This window comes from Miniopterus natalensis, chromosome 6 (assembly GCF_054644295.1).
Source record: "Miniopterus natalensis isolate mMinNat1 chromosome 6, mMinNat1.hap1, whole genome shotgun sequence".
Lineage (NCBI taxonomy): Eukaryota > Metazoa > Chordata > Mammalia > Chiroptera > Miniopteridae > Miniopterus > Miniopterus natalensis.
Genome location: NC_142086.1, coordinates 84,823,630 through 84,844,104, shown reverse-complemented (window position 1 = coordinate 84,844,104; position 20,475 = coordinate 84,823,630). Strand labels below are relative to the sequence as shown.

The 20,475-nt window shown below is 47.5% G+C and overlaps 1 protein-coding gene and 1 pseudogene across 1 annotated transcript; both read right to left on the bottom strand.

The window, feature by feature from the left end:
• Positions 1-8,770: 8,770 nt before the first annotated feature.
• LOC107543529 (heterogeneous nuclear ribonucleoprotein R pseudogene) lies at positions 8,771-10,466 on the bottom strand (annotated as a pseudogene).
• Positions 10,467-16,174: 5,708 nt separating this feature from the next.
• KCNJ15 (potassium inwardly rectifying channel subfamily J member 15) lies at positions 16,175-20,241 on the bottom strand. The gene has a single exon (XM_087817930.1). The coding sequence runs from the start codon at positions 20,229-20,231 to the stop codon at positions 19,104-19,106; it is 1,128 nt and encodes a 375-aa protein (XP_087674056.1). The 5' UTR covers positions 20,232-20,241; the 3' UTR covers positions 16,175-19,103.
• Between the last annotated feature and the right edge of the window lie 234 nt (positions 20,242-20,475).

Below are 20,475 nucleotides of genomic sequence, written 5' to 3'. Positions count from 1 at the left end.
TCGTCTACATAAAAATAGTTCGAGAAAAATGTTATAAAATATTTCCCAGACCTCCAGGAAACTTGACTAAGCGTTTGGGTAACTGAGGTGGACAGAAGCTGAAATATGCGGGCTGAAGTCCCCTGGAGCACGCGAGGGTCCCACCACGAGGGAGGACGTGCTTCGCAGACCATAGTTTGGCTCTTTCTGGACCAAAACACTTGACAACAGCCGCTGGAGACACCCAGCAACTCCAAACTGGCTGGGCTCGCCATCCCGAATTTCCAGGGAAATTAAACCCACGTGCTTCTCACGCATTTACACTCAGCTCACCAGAGCGCTGCTCGGTTAGCGACGGGACTGGCCCGGCTGTTCAATTTTTATTTTGATTTTTGTTTTCAATTACAGCTGACATTCCGTATTGCATTAGCGCCCAGGCTGTTTTCAGCCGTGTTGTCCTCAGCTGGGAAGTGGGCATGGCCAGTGTGCCCTTGGGTCAGTTTCTCTGGTGGTTGATCTTCCACGCGGAACCCACAAAGTCCCAGTGGGCTCGACCCCCCTGACATGGACTCGGATCAGGGCTCCGAGAGGCCACCAATCCACCCCTGCCTCGGGCAGATCGGCGCTCAGAGCCCCCGTTACACCAGTTCAGCTCTGTCTTCACTGCCAATCTGTCCTGTCATCTACCACCTTTCCTTCGGGAAACCCCTCCTCACAGCTGCCCAGGAAGGCTCGTGGGCTGGAGTGGACACTGCTGATGCGCCACTCAGATGTCCTTGGACACCTTTGGCCGGCTCTCTGTCCCCAGCTTCCGCTTCTCCAAGCTGTGCTGCTAGGGGCTCACCGGGGGCCCTGGGGTTCTCTTACCCTCAGCCCGAGAGAGCGATCGCGTATTGCAGGGAATAGTTTTGTTACATGACATGGGAATAGTTTTGTTACATGACATGGGTTTTTCGATGGTCAGTCTGCTGCGGACATGGAGCAACACCCAGAGAGGCATGTGGAAGTGGGAGACTTACAGTCCCAGCCCTGGAGGGGAGGCACCACAGGCCATGGAGAGGGGCAGAGAGAGGGGGAGGACCTGGGCAAGTGCCTTTATTGGGGGCAGGTGAGTACACAAGCAAAAGGTGTGAGGGGGCTTCACTGTTGCGTTTGAAGGGCATTAGGTCCCAGGCAGGGGAGGGCAGAAGGTAAACTCCCGGCGGGCCTGCCTTGTCACCTTGGTACACCGGGTCACCTAGATGGGGTGCTCCCAGCCTGTTCGCGGGTCGTTGAGGCCACAGGAAACTAGGAGTTTTGAAAATGTTACAATAGCCATCAGGAGCCTTCCTGGAGGGTGGGTGGGGAGCCCAGGGCGTCGGCTCTCCCCCTAGAGACTGGCTGGGTGGAAATGTGGGACAGGCCTGCAGATAGGACTTCAGAGTCATCCTGCCTAACTGCTCACTTGCAGCCAGCAGGCGTTCAGTCTACGGAATTTCCTCCAGTTGCAGGGATGTCTGAACAATACTCCGTTCCCTTGGGATTCAGGGATTGGCGGGGCAGCTCCAGTCCTCGCAAGTCCCTAGAGTGGCTTTCCCACCGTGTGGCTCTGTGGTAGAGGAGGCACTGCGGGAAGTGTGGGGCTGGCTCTGCAAACACGAGCCCAGGCCCGGGCGGATGGAGGAGCCGGAGAGGAGCAGCGGTGGGCCCTCGGGGCCATCAGCTCGAAGAGCAGGCGCTGCTGCTGGACGCGGGGTCAGAACCGCACGAGCCACCGCCTTGTGGAGAAGGCCTGGCGCAAGGCAAGTGCTAGCCAAGCATTTGATGTGACAGCAATAGAGGCCTCTGTAAAAACATGGCAGTGGGGGAGATTCGGGGCCGTGGTTGGTCAGTCATTCTGACTTTGGGGCCAGAACCTGCCACACCTGGGGGATGATAATTTCTTTGAGGATGATCCATGAGCCCAGCGGAGGGTGTGGGATCTTAGGGTGGAATCTGTCTCTTCTGGGTATCAGCTGGGTGGCGTTGGGCGAGTCCCTTAAATGTTGTGTGCTTTGGTTTGACGCTTGCTGTGATGGGGTGATAACAGCACCTGCCTTGGCGTTGCGGGTTAAATGAGTAAATTCATGTGCAGCTGTGAGCACTTAGTATATGCTTAATAAACGCCAGGTGCACTGTTACTAGCAAACTCCCAGGCTGATGACACCGTCCAGGAGGAAGTTGTGGGACACGGCACAGCTCTGCAAGAATGAGAGAGGTGATGCTAGTCACACGTGGAAGGCAGACTCATAAAATGCTCTTCCATTAGGAGCTTAAGCGTGGACTAGCGGCTTGGGTGTCTCCTGGGAGTTTGTCACCAATGCGATATCTCAGGACCCATCCCAGATCGAATGAATCAGAGTCTCTATTTTAACTAGCCCCCTAGTGATTAGCATGCATATTAATTCTTTAATCCAATTTATTACAGTAAAATTCAGAGACAATAACGGCATGCATTTAAATTGTCCTGGTGTGTGTGTGTATGTTTAGGTCATTGAAGCATAATTGACGTACAAAAAGTTATACATATATATCTTGATGAATTTGGACGTACGCTTACACCCGTGATACTATTACCACAATCCAAGTGCTGAATTTATTCATTACTTCCAAAAATGTTTTTGCGTTCTATTGTTTTGTTTATTTTTTTGGTAAAGGCACTTAACATGAGATCTATCATATTAACCTACTTTTAAGTGCACAAAACTGTAATGTTAACTGTTAAGTGCTATGTCATACGGCCCATCTCTAGAACTTAGTTTTGAGTGACACCCCCCCACAAATAAAACTCAGAACCTTTCATCACCCCCAATAGTTCTCTCAGGCCCTTTTGCAGTGTCTCCACCCCTGACCCCAAGCAATGACTGTTTAGCTCACTATCACTGTAGATTACTTGGAATATTGTAGAAGTTTATATAGATGGAATCATACAGCATGTCCTCTTTTGGTCTGGCTTCTTTTGCGCATCATGACTTGATTTTCATCTGTATGGTCGTCTTCATCAGGAGATCACTAATTTTTATTATATTCCTTTGCATGGATAGATCACATTTTACCTGTTCACCTACTGATGAACATTTAGGCTGTTTACAGATTTTCCAGCTATTAGAAATAAAGCTTCTATTAACAATGACACGTGAGTCTTTGAATGTATATATGTCTTCATTTCACTTGGGTAACGTCTAAGAATGAATGGCCGGGTCTCTGATTGCCTGGACATCAGAGCTTAGCCTCATCCCATGGGCCTCTCACGTTCGTTAACTGCTTGTCTTTTTTCTGTCTCTTCTTTAGTTTCGATAATTCTACTGACTCATATTCAAGTTTACATATACTTTCCTCTTTCACTTCCATTCTGCTATTCAACCCATCTAGTAATTTTTTTATTCCAGATATATTTTTTTCAGTCCCAAAATTTCAACTTGGTTCTTATTTATATTTTCTATATCTCTGTTGAGTTTTGAAAAATTGTTTTCATTCATTTCCATTCTATTTTCTCTAACTTACTGAGCATAATTTTAATGACTGTCATCCCAGGGCTGGCCTTGGTTAATTTGTCTTTTCTCTTGAGAGTAGGCCACTTATTCCTGGTTCTTCATATGCCTTTTATTTTTTACTTGAATCCTGAACATTTTTAGAGCCATGCTGTAGAGACTTTGAATTCTGTTCTCATCAAGGGACTGATGTTTGTCTTTTAGCAGGCAATCAACTTGGTTACGCTTGATCCGTGGTTGGTTACACAGTAGCCCCTTCTCAGTTGGACTTTCAGTCAACCATGTGTGTATACGGATCAGTGGTCACCCACAGACCTTTCTAGAGTTTATGCACAGAATTAGGGATTCCCATCCCATGCTCTCTCCTTTCTTGAGTATCTCCCATCTTACCGTCATCCTGGTTGCCCTGGACACCTTCCCTTTTTTCCTGAACCAGAAAAATGGTGACTTTCCATTGGAGTTTTAGTTGGCCTACGACACACCGCAGCTGCAACTGTCCTGAGGGCAAGGCTGAAAGACGGGAACATCCCCCATGCCCGGGCTTCCTATGAGTTCAACCCACCTCAGAAGTTGACTTGCTTTCCCTCACTCTGAGTCCTTGGGTAGTTGGTTTCATGTATTTTTTCCAATATAGATACCTATTCTCTGAGGCAGGGTAATTTTGTTACCACAAGCAGAATTATTGTTTGCATATTTTTTATTTCATTCATTTCTGTCTTGTTTTAGTATTTCTTTCCATTTATTTTTGTTTCAATTTGCTTTTATTTTTCTAACTGTCTGAGGCTGGAACTTAAGTCACTGATTTTAGACCTTTCTTCTTCTCTAAAATAAACACCCAAACCATAACTTTTCCTTTGAGCACTCTGACTGATCCTATTTTTATTTAAAATTTTGACAGTTTCTCTATCATGGAAATTTTTTGCATTAATTTTGATTTTTTTTAAAAAGATTGCTTCGACATGTTGTCTTCATGACTTAGTGTTGTAGCACTCCTCACATATTTCACTTCAGGCAAATGTCTCATAATCTCACTTCATCCCATTCTAGTCTTAGCACAAGAACCAGGGTGCAGCCACTGGCAGGGTGAGCCAGGGCCTGAGATGCAGCTGGGCAGTTGTGGGATGTTACCCAGAGGCTTGCTGAGCTCGGTCACACTGTCAGGAAAGCCTCCTGAGAGGCGAGCGCTGTGCACGCATCACGGGGGGTCTATCAGGGATCCCATAGGCATGGTCAAGAAGCCCTTTATACTCGGTGGACAGCAGACCCAGCAGGAGGTGGCCAGGGACTCCTCAGACAGAGGGAGAAGCCTAACAAAGGCCCCGAGGCTGGAAGGAGGAGGCAGCTTTCAGGGAACTGCTAGTAGTTCAGGCTGTTTGCAGACAGAATGCAAAAGCAAGGGATGATATGGGGGGGGAGGGGTTCGGGAGCCAGATCAAGAGGAGCCCTTCAGCCGTGTTAGGACACGTGTGTGGAGAACCAGCCTTAGACTAAGGGAAACGTGTGATCAGATTTTAACATGAGCACTTTAGAATGACCTCTCTGTGCGGCGGGGTGGGCGGGGAAGACTGGGGTGGTGTAGCCAGAGTAAAACTCCCCAGAAAAACCCGTCGAGAGATGATGGTGGCCTGCGCTAGGAGAAGCGGTTCGGATGGAAGAGAAAAACTGACTTGAGGGCCATCCCAGGGGTGCTGTGGACAGGGTGATGGCTTAGATACTGGGGGTGAGGAAGCGGGAGAAGACCAGGGTGGGTCTCCGGTGTCCAGGGGTGAAGGATGGGAGGGTTGGAGGAGGAAGACCATGTGTCAGAACATGGTTCTTGGAACAACCATGTGCCACCTGATTGCACACAATGGCATAAGTGCAGGACCCACCAGGCTCCGTCAGCCTGTGGACTGCTGGTGGCTGCAGGCACCTCGATGAGCGCTGCTTCAGTTGAAGGGAGGGTTCCTGCCAACCTTGGCAGAAAGAGATACCAGTGGCAAAGCATGACAGACACAGGCTTATGAAATGCACCTCAAAGTCAAGTCCTTCCAAGCCTTGGGAAATCAGCAAGCTCTTTAGCAATTGGGTGGTGAAGCCCGGTACGTGATTAACTTGTAGAGGTTAAAGCTAGCATAGGACCACTTGAAAACCAGGGTTAAGAAGTCCTCCTGTGTACAAACCAGCGGGGACAATTTCCAAGGGAGAAAACTCTTTGATCTCCACCCTGAGAACCAGGAACCCTCTCAGGAGGAGTGTCTAATCGTGTCCACTGGCACAGCTTCTGTGCAGCTGTGATCAAATCAGGACGGGGCGCCTGCTGGAGGTGGGCTTTGTGTGTCCACTCGGTGGGACTGGGAAGCCCATGACAGTGGCCATAGCTGAGGGCCCCCCCTTATCTCCTCCAGGGAGAAGATTTGGAGGAGGGCTGAGTGTAGACAATCCGTGATGACATGGGTAGGGGGGAATAGTGTTATCAATTATTGTGTCCCCTCAATAAGGTATGAGGAATCTCTCTCAGTAGCTCAGAATGGGATCCTAATTGGAAATAAGGTCTTTACAAAGGTAATAAAATTAAAGTGAGCCCACAAAGTGGTCCCTAATCCAATATGACTGGTATCCTTATAAAAAGGAGGAATTTGGACAGGGAGATAGACACAGAGGAAAGACGATGTGAAGAGACAGAGAGGAGGTCATGAGAAGACAGGAGCAGAGATTAGAAATATGCTGCCACAGTCAAGGAATGTCTGGGGCCACCAGAGTCTGGAAGAGGCAAGAAGGATCCTTCCCTACTGGTTTCAGAGGGACCGTGGCCCTGGCAACACCTGACGTCCGACTTCACAGTGGCAGAACTGGGAGACGATGAATTTCTGTTCTTCTAAACCATCCAGTTTGTGGTCTTTTGTCACAGCAGTGTTGACAAAAAATATGAATCACGTGGCTCCTTCAGGAATCTGCTTTTATCTTCTCAGTGCAATTAATGTTGCCAAATCAATATTAACGTGGAGACCACAACACCCTGAGGGTCTGGCTTGGTGATCAGGTGATTGTTAAAGAGTCTAGCTTGGCTGAGTAAATATTAAATGAACAAGAAACCACTGTATCCCGACGGTGAACTACACTATGGCTGTGGGGTGTGTTTGCCGCCTGCCCCCCCCCCCCGCCTTGGGGAGCACTGACTGACGCCAGAGCTGTGGCTTCCCGCTCCGACTCCTGCTCCGGGGACCTGAAGACGCTGGATCCTCACCACGTCTACCTTGCCCTGGTCCTGCTCTCAAACCCCACTTCCCAGCGAGGGAGCCCCAATATTTTACCCAGTCCCATTACCGTCTTCTCCCCTTCGCTGACCCTTCCCGGGAGCAGGTCCTGCCTCGGGCCTGGGGCCCTGGGGCCCTGGGTGTGGGTCCTGCCCTGAACCTCACTCCCCGGGGCTCATCCGTTGCTGTGCTTTCTTATGCACTTCCTCCCAGGCCCCTCGCTTCCCCCAGCTGCCCTGCAGTGGACAGATGTGCAGCCCCGTCTCCCCGAGAATCAGACCCACCCTCAGAACCTCCCTCCACAGTCAGCTCCCAAGGGCTCCTGGGTGCCTTTGCCCTGCGTTTCGAGCTTTGCTTGGTATCCGTTCCCAACCGTTCCTGCTCTAGCCCGGGTCATCATCACAGTGGTGACCCAGTGTGCGGGGCCCACTCTCATGCCCCACAGGCCTCTAACGCTCAGTATAGGATCCCAGCGAGCTCTGCTGACCCGTAGCGTTTGCTGATCTCTACAAAGCTCTCTTTGTCTCTCGGCTCAATGAGCCAAGACCTTAAAATGATTACCTACCTTAGTTTCACTGATGAGCCCAGTATAAATCCTTACAAGTCAGGTTTCCAGAGCTCAGCCAACCGTTCAACTGGAAACCCCCGACTCCAGCCACTCCAGCAGACGCCCTACTACTTACATGGCCGCTGGCTCTTCAGCATTAATTCAGCCTCTGTGAGTCAGGTGTGTGGCCACATAGCAACTCCATCACAGTTTTGTTTTCTTCTGATAAAACCACGTGAAGGTCAAGCAAATGTTTATTTGCTCCAAGAACATCAAGTGCGAAGCCTCCAGGTTCCTTTGGGTGCCCTGTGTGGTGGCCCACCTGGAGTCAGGAGAGAGCTCTGGGGGAAGCTAGGTTTGCACTTTTGTCAGTCCTGGGTTCTGTCTCTTACTAGCTATGTTACTTTGGACATATTACTTAACTTCTCAAAGCCTCAGTTTTATCATCTATAAAATGGGTATCCTAGCAATGCCTACCTGTTGTAAGAAGACACAATGCAATTGTGGACGAAAAAGGTTCTATGGAAAGTAGCCTCACAGGGTGATCTGATCATAAATTTCTAACTGGGCAGGTCCTGATGGGCAGTCCACCCCAGGCATATAACTTTTTAGTAAAAGGTTTATCTTTCCCTTAAACAAGCTCTGTCCATTGTCTCTGGGCATCTAGCTTCACACACCTTTGAAATAAGCTAAATGAACACCCTCCAGAGAGCACATAATCTTGTGAACCATCCTGGAAGCCCGTCCCGACCTTGCCTAATCCCACGCTCAGGTCATCTTTCTTATGTTCCCTCCTTAATTTCAGATACATAAAAGAAGCTAAAAACTTATTCTCTGGAGCATTTGAGATTTTTTTTTTTTAAATGGGTGATGTTTTGAATAGATTTTTGAGTTTTATTGAAATCTTACATGAACAAGAAATTGGAACTACAATCACATCAAAGAACAAATTGTCCCGGCTTTGACGTTCAAGCCAAACAAATTTTGTAGGGCAGATTTCAAAAAGGTGTGCAGTTATAACAATTTAAAAACACAGTTAACCTACTTCTAGGAATGCGAAACATACAATCATAGGTTATTTTCAATACGAGAAAACTTAAATTTGTTTGCTTTAATTTCTTAAAACTACTAAGACAAAGCATTAGCTTGTATTTTTATTTACAGCATACTCCATACTCCTACGTAATCTATCTCAAATCCAAAAAAAAACGAAACTGTCCAAAACCAAAGGTTCTGCAAAATCATGATTTAACAATGCGCTCAGCTTGTTTGGGAGCTAAAAACGAAGCCTGAAATGGTAAAAGCACTGTAATCCCCAGAATAAGGGAACTCGGCAAGCCCAATAATGTCAAGAGCATTTATGAAACAAGGAAAATATAAAAAGACTTGAGTATATATATACACGATAGTGATTTCTTCGGCCCAATACAAATGGCAGCAGCCTGCTACTTAAAGATGAGCCAGTTAAGCCAATTTTGTTTTTGAAGAACGGAGTAGACCTAGAGCCAGTCGTGTCCCCCCAATATCATTTTCAAGCCCCCACTTGTCTGTTTCCACGGTTGCCCACCAGTGTCCTGATGAACCTCCTGGCTGTCGTCATGGTAACCGTAGTTCCCAGGAGAGTCGCCACCTTGCTGAGGTGGCCGCTGGGCGCTGGGCTGGGAGCCCCAGTTCTGTTGCTGACGGTCCGACGGCGCTTGGACTCAGGTTGGTTGCCCCCGTCTGCCTTTCTCTTGCCCCCCACGGGACCCACGGCCCCTCTGCTGTCGTGCAGGACGCCCTCTGCCCCCCTGGAGCCTCGCGGGGGTCCCGCAGGTGCCCCCTCTGTGAATAGGCAGCCCTACTCCTGGAGGTGGTGCCCCCGCCCCCTTGGTGGGGGGAGCGCCTGCCCTCCGCCTCCCCCGCCTGTCCCTCTTACTGCAGGGCCATCGTCACGCCGCAGTGGGGATCCTCGCAGCCCCCGGCGGTCGTGGTGACCGTAACCATGGTAATCATCACAGTAGTCCTCAGAGCCATAGCAATCTGGAGGGTGGCCAGAGCACCTCTCCCCCCCACGACCCCCGCCCCGACTGGAGGCGGCGTGCGAGGAGGGCGATGGTGCTCCCGGAGGCCTGTCAGCAGCTTGGCGAGCTTCCCTTTTGCTGCTGGTGGCTTGGCGAAGACTATTTTAATTTCTCCCCTTTCTATTTCTGTGCCATTCGTTTCATCCATGGCCTTAGCCATGACCTCTGGGCCTGGTTCTTCCACTGGGTCCGCCCCAGCCTTTCGCTTCCACTCCTCAGCCGGCGTCTGGCCTGTGCTGCTGACTCGTGATCCTCATATTCAAGGGAGCAGAACCCCCGAGTCTTCTTTTTGTCATTGGGTCGATGACACAGAATAACGTCCACCAAGCCCTCTGTTAAACCTGTGACTTTACTGAATTCTTCCACAATGTCTTCTTCAGTCTTACTCTTCGGAACTGATCCAACAAAAAGCCTGCTGTCTGCCACGGAAATGCACACTCCGAGGTGTTGACCAGGGCGCATTCCTTGGCTGTCACACAGTGTCACAGCTTCCTGTGCCGCTTCCTTTCCACAGAAGGTGATAAATGCCTACCCTCTGTTCTGACCAGAGGATCCATCATAAGACCTGTAGATCCCAAATGGGACCAGCCTCTTCAAAAAGGGGCACCAGCTCATCCTCATATAAACCCCTTGGTATCTTACCTGCAAAGACTTCTGCTCCCATGCCCGGTTGCGTGCCGGGGCACACACCGCCTGGGCAGGGCCACCACCCTTCCTCCCTGAGGCTGCACCCAGAGCACAGCAGTGCTCTCAAGCAAGGCCTTGACCTCTGCTTCATCGGGTCCCTCTGCAGACTCCTGCGCCTTGCTCCCCTGTTTCTCCCTCTGCCCGTAGGTCTTCACAGCTCCACGTAAAGATGCACTTTTGTTCTGAACACGCGATAAGTCACTCCCCTTGAACTGTTGTAGCACAGACAGAGCCCCTTCTTCGTTAAACTCCCTGAGAGCATCAGTTGCTCTTTCATCAAGACCCACGTAAGCTGCCAGTCCTGTCTGAAGTATTTCACCAAGTCTTTCTGCCACCTCTGCCCCGTCAGAGTCTTGCAGTGTTGTGTGCGGGTTACTCTGGAAGCATCCATTGGTTCTTCCTGTTCCTCTAACTGCACCGCATTGCCAGGCCCCCGATTAGCCATTTTATTACACAGGGAAGAGCGGGGGGGGGGGGGGGGCCAGGCCCCCGAGAATCATCACGAGGCCCTTGGAAAATGACCAGAAGAGGCGCGCCACCCCTCCCCCGTCATGGACAGAGCTCAGCATCTGAGATCTTGCTCCCCAGCACAGGAGGTCAGTTTGGCTCAAACAAGCTCTCACAGATTCTCCACAGGTTTGGGCATTTCTTACAGCAACGCAATCATAACGAGCGTAGGGGACTTTGAACCCAGCTAGGCACGTTTGCTCGGTCACCTCGACCTTTCTCTGAGATTTCTTAATCCTGGCCACACCCAGATCTGTTTTTTGGCCAACTCTTTGTCCCTACAAGCCTGCTACAGCAGGCCTGTGGCTCTGGTTTCAGTCTTGGTGAGTGGCATTCATACCCCTCTGCCCTTTCCTTCTAGACTGATTGCTTCACATCGTTTCTACCTTCCGGATCCATATTCCATGTGCTCAGCTCCTGAATAACAGGCCTCTGGCAGCACACTGGGCCTTCACAGACTTCTTCCACCCCCACAGCCTCATACCTTCTCTGGGTGGCCCTGGTCTTGACCCATCGCACATAAAGATCAGCTCCACAATGAGAGTCCCATGTTGTCAATTCCTGGGATAGAGCACTTGGCCAGACAGGAAAGACCTCGCCCATGGCAGTGGCTCGCTGGGTCACACTGGGTGAGGCATTGAACCTCAGTGAGCTTTCGGGTCTTTTGTATAGTAATTAGACATGTCCTACCTCCTTCACTGGGTCTAAAATGGACTATTAAATGTTTGAGGTTGTATGAAGCATTCAGAAAGAGTATTGTTTGTTCTCAGCAAATCCAAGATATGACCAGAAGTCATGAGGTGTGTGTGGGGTGGGGGGGGGCTGGTCTGAGCAAAAGAGGCAGTGGTGAGGACGGGGCAAGGAAACGCACACATTGTTCCGTGTGGATGTGCGACAGTGACTCTTGTTTGTAGCCGACTGAGGCAGATCTTTACATCACATGTAAACAGTGCCCAGGGAAGTGGACTGTTGAGAGCCAGAGTGTCTAACAGACCCAACAGAGGCAAACTGAGAAAGATAAAGAGAGTGGTCCTCGGGACTGGTGAGAACACATTGGGAACACTCGGATATACCACGTGCCAAGCATTACAATGGAAGTGTTACATTCAAATAAAGGGGTGAAAAACTTGAGGGGGAAAAACTCAAAGTTTTGGGGAAGAATATGGACTTCTGGTGAAAATTGTAACCATCAAGCTTGTTCATTTGACATTTTTGAGGACAGATGAGCAAAGTCAAGGGTTTCTGAGAAGAGGGTTATGGCTGCCAGGACAGTGTTCCAGCCCAGAACCAAATGCTGCTGTGACAAATTCACAGCCCCAAGACCATGGTGTGGTGGAGGCAAGGCTGTCTTATGTGTTGGACGTGGAGAGCTCAGTTCTCAGCCAAGGTCACCCCATAAAGGCAAGCAGATGCTTGAGATAATAGAGTAGAAAATAATATGTGTCTGAGAAATTCTGTGCAAATTCAAATAAATAAAATGTGTCCTACTGATGAGCCTCATTGCTATGTTCCAAGTTACTGTGCAATTTCTGGAAAACATTTTGGTGGTATTGTTTTTCCCCCAAACAACATCCTCAAATTTGACTTCCTACTATATGACCAGCTTTTTTTATTTCCAGCTGCCACATTCTCACTCAAAGAACATAGTCTCGCCACCACTGAGAATGTTGCAACCAATGAGCCAAGATTCCAAAGGAACAGGTCCCTGAAGAGACGTTGGAAGGAGGTTTGGTGCTGTGGCAGCCACCTGTGTGTCTGTGTGTGTGTGTCTGGGTGCTTCCCCAGGAAAGCCCTTCAAGGACAATGGCTGTCCTTGGGTGCTAGCTTCTGCCATGTGGATTTTCAGTGGTTGTGTAGCTTTGCAGTCGCACCCATACTGGTGTCCTTAAGGATTATGTAATTATGTTTTCTTTCTTTTAATCCATCAAAGTAACTGAGCTGTGGAATGCAAGGGACTTTGGTAGGCAATGTGTGCCGAAAGATTGCCATTAAATAATCACTTGATCTTTAATCATTGACTCAAATGAAATGATCAAGAGAGCGTCAAGGCAAAAATAAAAAAGAGATGAGGTAGGGATTTCAGTTCTTTTCTTGATGAGAAAGGAAGCAAAATGCAGTCCTGTAGGCTGGATGGAAACTGCCATCATAAGCTCTGAGGACCAAATGATTGTAGTTACCGCCATTGGAAACAGCTATTTCCCGTGAATTTATCTCTAAGCTCTGTAGGGAGATACTCGCTTCATCTCCACGGGGCACCACAGTAACACCATCACCATGCCAATGAAATAGAGACTAAAGGCTATGGAATTAGCTTTATTGCATTTGTATTTTCTATTGTTTCACAGATTAGATGATTCCATGTCTAGAAAAAGAAAAGTGGTGGAGATACATATGAAAACAAGAAATGGTTTGACAAATAGAGGTATGCATTTGCAGTACATGAAAGTACACAATTAAAGCTGAGACGGTCTGATCGGGCCCAGTGGTGACAAAGAATACCTATCAGTGTGAGATTTCCAACAGGCACCAAACAGTAGCTCAACCTTGAGAAACATGAGTCGCTGTTCTACTGAGGCAAATACAAGTATAAGACTAGTTTTAAAATCAGAGAAAAGCAAGGACACTCATGTGTGTCCCAGCATAGCGATCAGACGTAGAAAAACATATGGCAGGAGACCGAGGCACAATCCAGACACTGGTTAGGGCACAGCGCCAGGATTTGCAAGGAGTGGGACTGTTTGCTTGTAAGATCTGCATGTGATTTGGGATTTTAATCTTCATAACATTCCCCTTGAATTTCACGAAGTGGTATTTTGGAGTGGGTCCTTTTGGAATCGAGAAGTCTGTTTACCAAAGCGTTCCTTTTGTAACTTACAACTCCATGACACCCTACAGAAATAATTCTTCAAAAATAGATCCAAGTTGGCTGTCATCCTGCCTTCGTCTCCTGACTGCTATTTAATACGCTGTCAGCACACAAACACAGCTTCCTCTTGTGATCTGGAAGTTTGTTTTTGTAAAAAGTCCCCGATACAGTCATACTTCCTGCAATGATTTGTTTTAATACAACATCCTTACTCTTAGGATTTGATTGCAGATGAAGAAATGTAGTTAAATTACAGTGAATTTAAAAAAAAAAAAAAAAAAAAGGCATTTCTTTGAACTCCTCTCCAAACACCTTCTTGGAAGCTCTTTACTTTTTTAAGAATATTAAGGACATTCCAATAGTAACACTAATAGTAATAACAAGCTAAGAGGTCACATTTTTTAGCTCAGAGTCAACAACTTCTGACTTTTTTTAGGAAATACTCTATAGTCAATTGTAGTAGCTCTGTCGGAATCTAATTTTGAGGGGGTCTTACCCTTAACTTGAATACTTTTGAATACTTTTGGATATCTTAAGGGAGTGGGAAGGCTTGGGAACTAGATAAGATTTGGCCTCAAATAAAGATCACGGTTAAGCACCACATCATGAAGAGGGAGCTGCTAAGCAAAAGCCTTGGTGGTGGACTTTTAGGCTGATTCCTTCATCTCTGGCTTTGCCCACCCAGTGCTGGTCAGGACCACAAAACCCTCGGCCTGTTTCTCCAGTGGGGGCTGGGAATGAGGGCTCCGGCACACCATGTGGAGGGGCTTTGAGCCGGTCATTCTAGGCCTCTCCTTGATAGACGGGCTCAAATAGCATCCTGCTCCATGCTGCACAGAATGTGTCAAAGGTCCCCTGTGTTTGGCTGACATTTACTTTTACTAATTGGACAAGCCCAGAAGAATATCTTTTTTGGATTACCCCTTTCTCTACTACCAGTTTTATGAAAACCGTAACTTCCAAAGGAAGGGACATTTGTTTTTTGCTCTTCTTGAGTGGGGCATAGTTTGGGATTAAGTGAATACTTTCCCTAAGGTTGGCAGAGTAGCATATAAATATAAAAGACATCCAGTTGAATTTGAAGGTTTGTTTTCTAATTGCCTCTGCAAATTTGTAACTTCTTGATAAAAATAAACACAGGACATTTAGAGCATCTTAATAAAGTCCATACAGAATGCAGGACAGAAATCACTAAGTACAGGACATGTCCTGCATACACAGTGAGCCTTATTCTGGGATTATATTCAGAATTATGTGACCTTTACATATATACATGACTTCTTGGGCTTCTATAGCATATATCAATGACGTCCTTAGCACACAATCAATTCATGTAATTTTATTAGGAATTAGCTATCAATTCTAATCAAGAGCTTTTTCTTCATCTTCTAAGTTTACACACCAGCAACATAGCAATTGAAAAATAAAAATTCCTGTGCCCAATTTGGGGGCATCTAAACGTCCACAGATTGGGACTTTGGATTGGTTACTTCTAACGCCTGGAATCATCGGACCGTGGGACGCGGACGGCCAGCTCGAAGGCCGGCCAACCAAGCAGGCCCGCTGAGAGGAAGCCGGTGCCCCGGGGGGCGCGCAGGGGGCGCGGGTGAGGGGAGGGGCTGCCGCCGGGCTTCTGCCTCAGGTTTCTTTCTCAGTAAGCGTTTAGTGGAAAAACTTTGGGGGGGAAATTGGACTTAATCCGTCAGTGTTTCTTAAAGACTAGGAAAATCCGTTCTCCTGGGAAGCCAGGAGATTATAATGACAGGTAGTCGTAATGTAAGACCGAGTGGCCAAGTTTTCCCCGCAAAGAAGTTCTTTTCCACTGGGAGAGGTGCTTTATGTAGGAGCTGGGCCATCGGCTGCTGGCTTTTAATTTGTACACTTTTCTCACTGCCTTCCTCACTCTGAAGGCAAAGAGTTTTTTTAGATTTAAAAAAAAAAAATCAAAACGACAACAATCAAAGCAGTTTACTGACAAACAAATACAAATGCCTCAAGAAGTTAACTCTTTTATTCTTTAAAACCCCAGTTAAGTTCTCATCATATCATTTCATTGCAAATTCTAACTCCGGAGACTTCTCCGCTCTCACAGCAGACGCCCGCCGCTCACGGCTGTCCACAGGCCCAGGGTTCGGCTGGTTGGCAGGTCATTCTGATTAAAGATAAACTGAAACCCACAAAGGGCAACATGTGCGTAGTTAATCCGTTAGAAGTGAAATGTTAAGCTTTGGACCTTCAGAGTAAGTCTTCCCTGGGGAAGGAAATTAAGTGAGCCTTGGACCTCTCCAGGGTCAAATGCTGGAATTCCAGTGCGCACTACAAAACTTGGAAACCAAGACTGGAAATGCTAATACCTTTCATTAAAAAATTCCATCCCACAAAGCCATGATAAGGTAACCTGGATTCAAAACTAGTTATTTCAAATAAAAGCCAAGGTTGAGCGACCAGAAGTCTTCCTTAGGCCACACGGTCAAATGTTGGACCCTTAGACCATAGGGACAAAATAGAGAACGAAGCCCAAGGTTGACCCTTGACTAAGCTACCAGTGCAAAGGCCCTGTGCCTTCTCTGCTTTGCTTTCCTATTTTCTTCTTTCTCAGATGATATATGGGTACTGAGGATCTAAGAAGGGAGAAAGGGTCATATTTAATAGAAGTGTCACATGTTTATACACCTTACTTTACATTTTAACAATATCAAAATCACAGTCAATTAAAATTGAAAATGTAATTCAAAGAGTTGCTTGAATTCATCTAAATATCTGGTCCACTCATTGATGGCATTTCCCCCTTTTAACTAGTTATTCTCTAATTCTGGTCTCCTCTCTTTGCTGTAGCATCCCCAGGAGTGGGGAAGGGAACTCACGGGTGCCTCCGCCCCCACCCCAGAGGTGGCCCACTGTGTGGGTGGATGAGTGACTCTTTGCAATGCCTCTGGGGCTCTTGGCTGCTGGGGACCATGTAAGTACAATGCATTTTATTACTGAAGTAAGGCATGGCTTTGTGGTTTCTCAGATGGAACATGACATTTTTGCATGGTCTGACTGAGAAGGCCTGGTGCATTGGAAATACTTCAAAATGCAAAACAAAAACAACAAAAAAAGAGCCTTTTGGGGTCAGAAACACTCCATCAGTCTGACTTCTTAGTTGGGGTTGAGCACGAATCTGTTTCAGTCAGAAAACTATCCACATAGAATCAGTTTGCCACCTGAATCCTTTCTTTGTTAGCACATCAACATGAGGGCATTTTGTACAAAGTAATAATAAATAAGTGTGCCTGGGAAAAGCTCAGCTTCAAACCAGCCACAGCTGTAGAGCTATGTATGACAGATTACGCTGTAGTATCATTTACTGACTTGCACAAGTATTGGCGTTTAAGACGCTGCATATTTATTTTGTGTGTAGTGCAAAAGATCAGATGAGCAAGTCTTCCAAATTCGGATGAAACAGATATGCTAGGTGAACATAAAAGAGGTTTCTCAATCTTGTGCTGCATCATTGCACCATCTACAACAGACGCGTGAAGGATCCCTAATCTTGATCACATTCAAATCAACAATGGTGGAAATGCTGGGAGAATTCATAGCGCGACAGAAAGCCTGTAAACTTGCCCGTGGCATCATTCTTCTGGCGGTTACACCACAATATTCAATCAAACATCACGTGTAACGACAGAAAGGGATAATATCTAACTACACGTAATTTTTTAAGATCTAAAACAACCTGCCATAAACTTATGGACAGAAACAGAAAAAAACTTCCTGAGTAACTGAAGACAAGACCCCTTGTGCATTGAGATTATTCTTTCAACCTTCACGACGTCGCCCCATTCATCTGAGCCCCCCATTAGATGGTCCGTTCCAGGTCAGAGGTGTTAGCCACACATTCTGTTTAATGAAGGACATTTGAAATGTGGGAACATCAAAAGATGGCCAGACTTGCTGGTTTCACTGATGGTCTAAATCCAGGTTACTCCCCCCATATCCCTGAGTCCCAATGTTCCCGATCTTATAGAACAAAATAAAAGCAAGCATATTTCTGGAGGATTTGCTCTTTTAACTGCAAATGTCTTTCATTGATAATTTCCACAATTATGCTTTAAGGGCTAGGGTGTGTGTCCCTGTGTGTTGTGCACATGTGTGTGCCTGTGTATGTGTGTGCATGTATGTCTCTGTATGTGCCTAGATGTGTGTGTGCATATATGTGGTGCACATGTATGTACATCCATGTAGCACCTACATACTCATAGTTGCATTCTTCTTGAGTGTATATGCAGATCTGTCCTATTTTAAATGAAGTGAGAATTCACCTTTTGCACAGTTAGCCAGTCCTTGGCCATTTATTCTCTGCCCCAAAGAAATGCAGGGTGCCTGGTGCCTAAATTCTGCTGAAGGCAAAATGTTATCTCTGTAACACTGAGTTGCACAAGATTTGTTTAAACACTGAGGACATTCTTGACAAGTTATCAGATTATCAAATTTTGTTCATGCTTCAAGGAGTCATCTGTGTATGAATTTCTTATCCTCAGCAACTCTCGTTCTCATGGCCTCATCCAACCTTCTAGGTTTCAACATCTGAGCAAATTTCTGATTGTTACACAGCACAGCTTAATTTTTCTTTTGTTCTAACTATCAGCAACAACCATATACTTAGCATAAATGAGACAGCCATTACCTGCCAGAGCTTTTATTTTGTTCTTGGAATGTCAGTGGCGCTTCCTCTGTGGACAAGGAATTTTAATAGATACAGAAAAAAAGTGGCCGAAAGGACGCTTGGTCCATTATAATGAACTGAAGGAAAGACAGGTCTGGAGGCCACATGGACATGGGACCCACAGAGTCCCATGGCTTCAGAGGTTACTTTGAACACATCGCCCAGAGAGGAGCTTTTCAAACTCATTGGTACACGAGTCACATGGGGGTCTTGTTAAGATACAGATTCTGATTCTCTACGTTTGGAGGGAGGGGCCTGAGCGTTTAAATTGCTAATAAGCTCCTAGATGGGGCTGATGCTGCTGGTCTGTGAACCACATCTTGAACAGAAAGGGGCTAGCACATTCCAACAGGCAGTTAGTGTGAACGACAGTCTCAACTCCATTTGTATGTTTTCACAACTGTTCGTTCCTGATTGATCGATTTCACTCTACAAATTAAATCCACTGAAGAAAGGTGAAAATGGAATTATTATATTTTATGAGTACAGATTCCTCCCTGCTCCATTTTCTGCATTACCAGGTAGCCTCCAGTACAGCAACATTCTCTCTGCTTGAAAAGAAAAAGCGTGTTAAAGCGACGGTGTGAGTGAACACTGACCACATTTCAGGTCTCGGCCACAGTGTCTCTGATACTCGGGTTGAATAAATACCTTATATTACAGCTGAGATCCTTATATAGAAATGCACCTCCTTCCACTATCAGCATCGCTGAATGTCTCTGTCCATCCCGCAGGACATTTTTGCAATTGCCCTACCCCAACTTCTTCGAAATATAGCCCCATTTTAGAAAATTTGAATTTTGGGAGTTTGCTTCAGACAAAGCATTTGAACAAGGAACCCTGTCAAAGGTGGGGATTCTTGTTTGGCCACCAGACCGAAGGGAAAGAGCAGTTTTGCATGTCTGGGCAGTGTTTTCAGAGCGCATCCACACAGTCTTGCTCGAAGGGAGCTCAGACGTGGCTGCGGCTGCAGTTAAAGCGAGGCCCTGGCTCGGCCGTCAGACGTTGCTCTGTTGTAACAAAAGGCTTCTCAGCTCCCTTTCCCTCTGGTCCTCCTGCCTGTATTTCTCCTCCAGTTTCTGCTTCTCGGAGTCCGCGCAGTAAAACGTGCAATCGGAGCTCTTCCGGATCTGCTCGAACTGACTGAAATCAGCCACGTACTTTCCGTTTTTGGAGAGAGAAACCACAGGCACAAACTCGAAGCCCCAGTAGATCTCCTCTGGGATATAGGACGTGCGGCTCTGGCACACGGCGCTGGTGGATTCCACGGTGGCGTTGAGGAGGACCACGAGCTCAAAGTCCTTCTCCTTCAGGTTCTGGGCCGTGAGGTCCCGCAGGGGGCTGGTCTCATCCAGCACGTGGTAGAAGGTCAAGGGCAGAATGAGGAAAGGGCTCTCGGAAGACGAGTCCACGTGGAACTTGACGCTGGCCTGGTTGAGGAGGATGCGCTCGCCCTCCTTGGTGACGTGGGTCTGCAGGAGCTTGCCGGAGAGCTGGCACTGAATGAGCAGGCTCTTCCTCATGTTGGCCACCTGGATCACCAAGCACAGCTTCCCCTTCTGCTTGGTGATCACGGCGCAGTGGCTGAACTTGATGGTCTCCGCCCGCTTTTTGGGTCGGGCGATCTTAGCCAGGAAGGTGCCCGTGATGAAGATCTCAATCAAGGTCGTGATGACCAGCTGAGCTACCAAGAGGAAGATGGCATGGGGGCATTCCTCGGTGATGGAGCGGACGCCGTAGCCGATGGTGGTCTGGGACTCCAGGGAGAAGAGAAAGGCGCCCGTGAGAGAGTCCACCTTCATGATGCAGGGCGTGTGGTTCGAAGTCGGCTCACTCGGGTCTAAGTCCCCGTGGACGAACGCGATGGCGTAGTAGATGACTCCGAAGAGGAACCAGGTCATCACGAAGGTGGCCGCGAACAGGGTGAGTTTGTATCTCCACTTCATGTCGATCACGGTCGTCCACAAGTCCTGGAGGTAGAGTAAGTATATGCCATCCACTTTGTCGATTCTCACGTTGCTGTGTCCACTCTTGGACATGACGCGGGGCCTGTGGGTCTTGAGTCCAGCCCCCGCCGTGTGCTTCACCAGGGGAGTGCTGGACATGCTAAGGTGAATTGGGTCCATGGTCAGGCTCTTGGGACCACCTAAGGAAGTGACAAAGAGAGACATTTTATTACTGTCATAGGTGGTGGATTGTCCAGAAAATAGAAATAAGATAAACAGGTGACATAAGTAAGAATGCACATGGAGGTGCACAAGAAAGGAGGCTTCTGAAGGCAACGAGCCAACTCAAACTTGAGGAAGGCAGTAGGGAGGAGTGAGGAACATAGGCCCTGGAGACAAGCAAACCCAAGTTAAATGCTGACTC